This window comes from Chelon labrosus (assembly GCF_963514085.1).
Source record: "Chelon labrosus genome assembly, chromosome: 16".
Classification (NCBI taxonomy): domain Eukaryota; kingdom Metazoa; phylum Chordata; class Actinopteri; order Mugiliformes; family Mugilidae; genus Chelon; species Chelon labrosus.
Genome location: NC_140349.1, coordinates 15,170,605 through 15,179,660, shown reverse-complemented (window position 1 = coordinate 15,179,660; position 9,056 = coordinate 15,170,605). Strand labels below are relative to the sequence as shown.

At 40.9% G+C, this 9,056-nt stretch overlaps 1 protein-coding gene across 1 annotated transcript; it reads right to left on the bottom strand.

The window, feature by feature from the left end:
• Window positions 1–363: 363 nt before the first annotated feature.
• On the bottom strand, window positions 364–7,139 carry cdca7b (cell division cycle associated 7b). The gene is made up of 10 exons (XM_084563630.1): window positions 6,961–7,139; window positions 3,917–4,084; window positions 3,722–3,822; window positions 3,340–3,553; window positions 3,139–3,201; window positions 2,776–2,958; window positions 2,328–2,483; window positions 2,070–2,219; window positions 1,123–1,259; window positions 364–1,012 (listed from the first exon to the last, which is right to left on the bottom strand). Exons 1-10 carry the CDS (start codon window positions 6,976–6,978, stop codon window positions 991–993), a joined length of 1,212 nt encoding a protein of 403 aa, XP_084419756.1. The 5' UTR covers window positions 6,979–7,139; the 3' UTR covers window positions 364–990.
• Window positions 7,140–9,056: the final 1,917 nt, after the last annotated feature.

Here is a 9,056-nt window from a genome sequence, read left to right as displayed (position 1 = left end):
AGCCCTGGCCATGTCCATGCTATAAAACTGATCATCAGGACATCGGTGATAAAAGCTTCACTAGACAGCAGGAATATTCCTGTTTCTCTCTGCATATAACAATGTTGCCTCATGAAGATCCAGCGACCTCAAGCTGACCTCTGACCATGCTCTGACTCCTGAGCCAACAGCTGACCTGGACCCAACCCCACTCACCTGGGGAAATAGTGCATTCTACACAGCAGCTACAAACACAGACACACAATGGCTGCCTGCTCAGACTTGCCTGGAGAAACCTTTCAGCTGAGTTGACCTACCTCTCCTGAATACAATGATATTAGTCACTTGATTGTCCTTGTTGAGGACAGTTTGGTATAGTGTTGATACCTGTGAGAGCTGAAACAGTAAAGTAGAAAGACACCGATATTAACCTCTACAAATTAAAGCAGAGTTTAATTTACTCCATTGTTTTCTGTTAAATAGAGTATACTGGAGCACAGAGCCTGAAGATCAAAACATTATAAACTGTCCCAATACTCACCATCTGTACTGCATTAAAAAAATAACATGGCAAATTATTTCAACAGTGCTATTCTTTATTCATATTTACAGTGGACTGACACGGCTGCAGTAAAGTGGTTTGTGTAAATGGCTCCCTAACACAGAAATTAAGACGTTACATTTATCCCAGTGAACATTAACATTAGAAATGTTCCAAACAAAATACACAACTCAAAACAAACTACTGGCTTAAAAACAATTAAAAACAATTAAAGACATCCCTGCATCTCATGCAGCTTCAAATCAGGTTATATAAAACATATTAACAGTAGATGTGCCTCATCTTAAGGTGACGTTAAAAGAAAACCTTTGCTTTTGTTTCTCTAGTTATATAAAAGTTTGTTCTAAACCTAAAATTGTGCATTACGATGGTTACTACAGTACTGTGCAGTACCAGCACCCATGTTAACAGCTGTATGAGCAAGTTCACTCTGGTCAGTCCTCTGGGCCTCACTGCAGGTCCTTCTGAATACTGCAAAGAAGAAGAAGAGACAAAGACATCAGCTCTGTCCATTTGGTTTTTAGGGAGATTTCATCCCGGTTTGCAACATTAGACTGTAAAACAAGAACGAGTTGACCTACCTCTCCAAATACTCATGAACATTGTCGTGGCCACTGTAGCGAGCCAAGCCCACCAGGATACCAGTAGCACAGCGGCCCTCCTTCTTGCGACACAGACTGCAGTTACACATCCCTCTGCAGAGGGGACATGACCATGTCTACAAAGAAAATAAGATCACATTTAATAGAAGTACGTGGAAAATTAAGGTTCGTTCTTCAGGCGCAGCACATTCAATTAAAAATCTAACTGTGGAAAGTACTAGCTGTACTTTGAGTCATGTAAAAATGACAAATATTTTTACATAAAGTAAAAAAAATAAAATAAAATGTAGTCAGCCACCAAAGAAACATTGCAATTTGGAGACAATGTGTTTGCACTCTATTCCGATCTGGTAAGTTTCCCCCACTGACGTTTGTATACGTGTACTGTGACCTCAAAAGTCAGAAGCAACAAATAAACACAGGTTGTGCTTTAGGAGCAAATAGAGGTCTGCTAGTTTCAAAGAACAGCTATTTAGTCTTGGATTTACCAGTAATGAAGCTAAAGTTACTGCAGGTGGAGCTCTTTGCAGCGTGTTCAGCTATGTCACACTAGTTCCCACTGCTGTTAATACTCATGTCAGCTTTGATTTATAACACCTGAGGCCGTCTCTGCCATTACTCTGAATAATAGTTGATAAGATTTTGCAGAAGTGACAGAAGGCTGTCCCCTGATATTAGACTTTGGGTTAAGAGGGACAAGATAAGAAAGTAAATCAATCAATAAATATAGATGATGACATACATGAAGAGAAATGTTTTTGAAGCAACGCATATTTGCACCTTGCAGTACTTTGTGACATATACATTTTGCTTTTTGGTAAGTTTTGTTTTTGCTGGTATCTTTTCAGTCTTTGAAGACACATTGATCTCAAGCATACTTAACACACAGTGACAGAAATGCTGAACATCTCAATATTCACACTGACCGGATCGAGCAGCACAGTGCGAACGTCCTCTCCGTAACGGTTCTTCAGGCATGGTCCACAGAACTGACCTTTGGCCCCCGCACAGAAACCACTGCGACACACCGTCTTGGTGTCCAGAGTCTTCTGTCTGCACTGGTGACATGAGCTGCCCTGAAAGAAAATGCACAACTAATGAAGAACAGACTCAGGATACTTGATAAAATAACAATGCACCAGTTGTTTTGGGGTGCAGATGGGGATAAGGGTGATGAGACTCACGTTCTCTTTGTCCCAGATCTTGTCTTTGCTGCGGTATGCTATGTTGTCCAAGTCTTCTTTGGTGATCTCATCCACTGACTTCACCACATACTGACTCCTCCTGTAAGAATGACTCTTCCTCTTTTTCTTTCTTTCACCAGCCACATCCCCATCCACCTGTTTACAACCATGGTGGGTAAAATTGAGATGGCACCAACAGGAGATGTCGCAAAATTAAATAGTATTTGGCTAAAAGAGAGTTGATCTGTCTGTAGTAGCCAATTTATCAATATACATTAAAAACACCACCATGTACCAAAAGTGTACTTATTCTAGATGATCAAACTCTCGATGGCAACATCTTATACAAGTCCCTTTGCCTTAACGTCACATTCAGAGAGTGTGTAGGTGAGAGCTGTAGGTGTGCAAGAGACATCACACAATGTGAAGTGTGTGTTGCATGTTGTACCTCCACCAGTTTCTTGATGTCTACAGTTTTGGGGCTTCTTTGACTAAGTGGCTCCATCTTTTCTTCCACTGCAAAGTTCTCCGGAGGACGAGCCTTACGGGACGGGTTCCTCCTTTCAGAGCCAAGGTCTCGCTCAAACTTGCGTTTCCGCGGCGTCACTTTCTCCGTCACTCGTCTCTTCTTCTGCAGAGACAAAGCAAAGAGAGTGTTTGCATACCGCAGTTGTCATTTTGCTGTTGTATGCCATCTCCAACCACTCATGTTTCACTTTATAGTATACACTTAGACAAAACAGTGAAAGGAATGTAATGTAGTGTTATTAGTGATCTTTCATGAATTGTTTCTGTTGGCATGCGTACTCACTTGAGGGGTGGTGGGCAGAGTCAGGTCCGCCATAGTGCTCAAATCAGCGAACAGCTTAGCCAGCTGGAAAACATCAACAGAGGAGACCAGAGTCAAAGAAACGGTATGTGACAAGGAAGGAGGTGATGTAATGTAATTATACAGATGTACACATTTAATAAGAACATGAGAAAAACACAACAGGAAGTAAGAGTTCGTTACCATGGCCTTGTTTTCTTGGATGTTCTTGTCTCGTTTCTTTAGGCTCTGAGACAGGACCTCCTCTTTGTCTTCCTCCTTCTCTTCTTCCTCATCCTGCTCCTTTTTTGCCTGCCTTCCTCTAGCTGTCTGCGGAGGAGGATTTTCTTTGACTGGCTTTGTGGCCCTTTTCTCTCGTGATTGCTGTTTGGGGGAAGACAGTCTTTTGATGGGAAACCTGATGAGCAAGATAAGAAATATCACTGGAGAATCAATACAACAGTCAAATACTTTCAACAGAACATGAAACATACAAGATGGGACACGCTAACAAAGAGCGCTAGAATGAATCCGTGTATGCTCAAGTTAACTTTGAAATAAAAAGTATTATCACCCACACACAGACCTCAGAGCTACTAAAAGACTCCTCCTCTTTGGTGGGGTGTCCTCCTCGCCATCAGAGTAAAACCCTGTGTCCACATCACTGTCCTCCACTGGATCCGCATCCTACAAAAGACACAGAGAAAAGAAAGGCAGGCTGAAGTCTTGCCAGCAACATCAAAATTTTTCATTGAATAACACAGTATAAAATGTTTCCTACCTTGGTTTTTAGTCGTTTGTTTAAACATCCTCCGACCTCTTCTTCCTCCTCATTCTCGCTAAAGCCTTCAAACTCCTCCTCACTGTCTGACTGGCTGAACAGACGAGCCAGCTCGGCAGTTATGAATTTGGATTTGAAATGATACGGCCTATGTTTGAAACACGAAGCCTGACGACAGACACAACGAGCATCACATTAAAATAGCTTTGGAGGAATAGAAAAACATGCTCCACATATAGTTCCATGTTATCACCCCAACCCAGATAGAAGTCTGAAATAGACTAACAAATATGGAGATATTATTGATGCACTTTCTGACGACAACAGCATGAATATATATTGTCTTCCCAGGAATGTGCATTCACACTCTTGTGCACAACAGTCCAAATGCTGCAGATATAAAAGTGACAGAGCAAGATCTGCATTTTATGGCTCATTTATCGGTCAAGCTCAAACCTGAAAAAAGAGTTTAAAGGAAATTTTCACACAGGTACTCTTGTCTGAAGTGTATTAGTTACTTGTCCATAGTCGGCATATTACCCGCAGTAAATTGTTTTCAACAAGTCCCAAGTTGGAGAAGCAGACATAGTAGCAACGACAAGATTATACTGCCACCATGAAGGCCAATTGTGGGTCACCTCCCACCAACTGTGTCTGAACTTTGTCACTTGAACAGAGATCAAAAGACTATAGCCTGCAGCCAACGTCAACCGAGCACATAAGTTCTGCGCCTGCGTGAAAAGAAATAATTCTTCATACCAGCTGGTGGCAGTACTGTGTTTCTCATTCAAAAGAGGAAACCAGAAGAGCTACTATTAGCTGGGAGGCAAGAAAGAGCAACCAACGTTCACACAGGCAAACAATCTCTGCTGAATCGTGCTGATCAGTTTGTCTACAGTTTATTCATTCCAGATGATCGGTGCATTTGTATGTTGAGATGAAAAACTAGGAGAGCAGCCTGTGTGCGCCTTTTGAACTTTGTCCTTTTCTTTACTTTCATCACTACAGTTTCTGTCAGAGGTTCCGACTAAGGCCAACGGTGCAGGAAACCTTGCAAAAATTGCCACATATGCCAACAGTGGCATATGACCGACCATCAACTTGTTCCGTCACAACCTTTAAGCTACAAAAGCCATACAAAATTTGACCAGCAACTCCTGTATTCTACACAGTAAAATTACCGTTATGTCAACCAAGTCTGGTGGCTTTTAGAAAACCAGCTTTAATTATCCATCACAGGCTACAATGTGTTTTGCTGCAGACCCCATCCAGAGCAGTTCATTGCTTGTCTTTCGTGCCAGTTCACCTCTCTGTTTCTCCATACTGTAAGTAAGTACTTGATACACTCCCACTTCAAAAGAAACTCCACTGTCTTTTTAAGCCACCGGATCATTTCTCAGATCAGTTTTTACACTTTACACCAGAGGGAGCCACATTCCTTCTATGCCCACTGTTAACCGCTAAGAGAAAGTTGTGAGAGTAATACGTTTGGTTGAGCTACGCAACTTGGCAGCTTCTCAGAATCACCAGAAATGAGGCTGTCACTTAAGTTAATTTATCTTCTTGAGCTTGCACTGGCATACAGCAAACTAAACCCAAGGAAGTCCTTATCGCTGCAGGCCTTCTGAGCCGTGGCAGCGCAGAGCCATTTAAGACCAATGACAAGGTGAAGTGGAAAAGGAACAGGCACTTAAGTCCTTTTGTTTTGTTGGCTCTGGCTTTACTTCCTCATTGTCTGAGGGCCCACAGACTCCAGCGCTGTGTCTAATAAACAGAATTTCTATCTTCTGGCTGTAATTTTGGTGAATACAAGTGATATACCCACATAAAGAGCTGACTTTAAAGCATTATTTTATTAAGTTATAAGGAAGTATTCTTTTAGTATTATCCATTGCATGAATACTAAGTATTTACTAAGTATTTATTCTGGATGTGTATGATGTTTTGATGTGTTGACACTACTGCACGCACATCCCAGATATAGAGCATATACACCGATCATGCATAACATTATGACCACCTGCCTAATATTGTGTAGGTTTCCCTTGTGCCTCCAAAACAGTTCTAACTCGGACATGGGTCTTCTGAGGGTGTCCTGTGGTGTCTGGCAACAGAATGCTGTTAGTGGGGGCTTTTGGGTCCTGTGGGTTGAGGGGAGGGTCCTCTGTGGATCAGGCTTGTTCCAGTGCATCCCACAGATAGAGATCAGTTTGGGATCTAGTGAATTTGGAGGCCAAGTCAACATCTTGTGCTGTTCTTCATGTTTTTTGAGTTGTTCCTGAACTGTTTTTTGTGTGTGTGCCTGCGTCAGGCTGCATGCTGCTGGGGATGGCTGCTGCCATCAAGCAGCGTCATTGCTATGGGGTGGGGGTGTCTGGTCTGGTCTAGGTGGGTTGTACATGTCTAAGTAACAGGCACATGAAAGCAAAAGATTCACTGTACTGTCACAAGATGGTCAATGTTATTTACTTCTGCTGTCAGTGTTTTTTTATGTTGTGGCTGATCGGTGTAAAAACGACATGTGCACTTTTCTGACAGTCAAATTCACCACTGTAAAATCTGCTACTAAGGAAAGCTCAAAACTGGTTCAATCATTCCTAATCAAATGATAAACTAATACGTATATGTGTATTTGTTTATGTAATATCAAGATACCACCAGCTTCAGGAGTGCTGACCCCTGACCTTTCAGGAAATAGTAAACAACAACTATGAAGCTCCTAAAGAAAACATTGAACTTTTATTCTTTGAGCACCAGATTTCTGTTCAGGTAAAATCAAGATATATACGAACATTTGAGCTGAACACGTGTACCCTTGCTGGTCAGCCAGTTCTAAACAGAGACTAAATATGGTCAAAACAAATCCCGAAAACAAACTTGAAGTAGCTCACAGAACAATTCAACATAGCTTTAAAGCTTCAGATCGACCAAGCCAACAAAGATAGCTGTAATGATGTTCATTTTAATACAATAAAACTCTTCTGTACTACAAAATACAACAAAGAAATTACATCCACTTTCACATGCATTGCTCCACGCCTTACCTTTGACGAGAGGGTCATTTTTTCTCCGCTTTGTGGTAAATTTCCGTCCACTAGAACAAGTTTTATCCTGCAACATGAAAAGCAATGTGTGGGGAGGATTTAAAAATTAACCGCTAGAGACGCCCGGTCACTACAAACGTGGGGGTTTTGTTTTTGATAGGCTTATTGCTGAAATGGTATTTAAGACGAGTAATTGTAATTTTTAGACTCCCGTAACGACCTCAAACGTAAAAACGTCCCTTGCTCGTTTGAGAATTTCCGGTAAAGGTGATTCTCGCTATGTTTATGTCTGATTTCCCCGCTATTCTCGCAATGGTACAGTCCACACTTTCGCGCGAAACAGCATATGGGCGTGGCTAGAGCCAGAGGCCTGGTCGACTGTTTCTGCCCTTGTGTTGAACTTACGCTCCACTATTACTACAGCTACTGCAATGGTGGACTGTAACACACTCTACAACTAAACATTGTTGGCTTGATACTACATAAAATGAAGTATACACAATATAAAACAGCTGTCATAATTTATTAACACAATATAAACTAATAATATGGAGGGAAGAAACCCTAAAGTTAAACAGACAATGTTATCAAACATAATCTTAACAATATGAAAGTAGGCATCAATAAATGTATAAAATGTGACATTTTTACCTTACTTTAATTTAATTTAATCTATTTATCTTATTTATTCCATTTATTTTTGTGTCTTTTTCATTCCATTTTTATTTGTGTCTTATTTCCTTTGTTGATTGTTTATTCCTTGTTATTGTGTTTCTGCCTTTCTATTTTTCAAATTCCGTGGTGTATATTACACTTTCTGCTGCTGTAACAGGTGAATTTCCCCGTTGTGGGATAAATAAAGTATAATCTAATCTAATCTAATCTAATCCGCAACACCTTTTTGGAGTCTTTCAGTTATACAATTATAAATTGTTGTAGCTTTGGTCTTTTCTATCAAGAAAACCATGTGCCAGATTTGTTATTTTTTTCTTCTTTTTTTTTTTAGCACAAATCAAAGCTTCCCATCTAATTTTCCACCGAAGACCAAATATTTCCTTAACAGGATGTTTGCTCAAAATCTAAAATCTAATTTGGACTGTTTTTAGGGCACTGAATAAGGGTTTCCCTGCCAGAGCTGTCCTTATGGCAGGGCTGTGCATTTTTAAATGGGAAAATAACAATATGCAGCGTAGTTAATATGAAGGGAGGGATGAATTTGGGGTGTGAGTTTCTCGCTACAACCAGAGAACGTCTAATATGGGGAGAAGTTCCACTCTCAGTGAACTTCCGGCTTCTGAACTGTTTGCAGTTCCACTCTGGTTCCATATGCGGGCGCTCTCAGGACGAGTGCAGAATGAATGGCGGTCTATGGAGCAATACCCCTCAAAATCCACTTTTCTCAGGATATAATTTTTTGTGCAGTAATTTGAATATTGTATTTGAAAGGAGATGCAAAGAAATTACACATTGCTGGGTGTTAGATTTTTTAGAGTCACTTATTTGCTTTAAAAAGTATTTTAAAATGTCAGTGACGTCATACACATCGTACGACCAGATACTGCTTTACGGCAATCCTTCAGTCACTGCTTTGGTGCTTTCGCGCTCTGCACTTTCTTTTCTCTCGAGGCATGGACAACACAGCTGACACAGGTAAATATACGTGCTAGAAGAGTTTTTGTTTTGTTGTTTTAAAAGACCGGGCCGAAAAAAAAAAAACTTGGGCGAAAAAGTCCGCCTTAACATTCTGGTCCCGCTTTGGATGCCACAATGCCGTCAAGCGGGATCTGGTCGTAATCAGTCCTTCACTGACCAATCAGCGTTCATTAGCACAATGCTAGCGTGTTATGGGCAACAACAACTCAACCTGTAAGAAAATGAAAGGACAGAAGTTCTCGTTCATTCAACTTTTGACCGATAACCCATGTTGAACTTGCAAAACCTACAATCAAATCTGAGATTTGTCAACGACAATCGGGTGAAAGAGACACATTTAGCCGTTTAGCTCCATTGACTCCCATTCATGTTGCACTCATGGCGATCGCCCCCAGTGGAAATCTGGTGGAACTGCAACCAAAATTCGTTACAATGGGACTTAA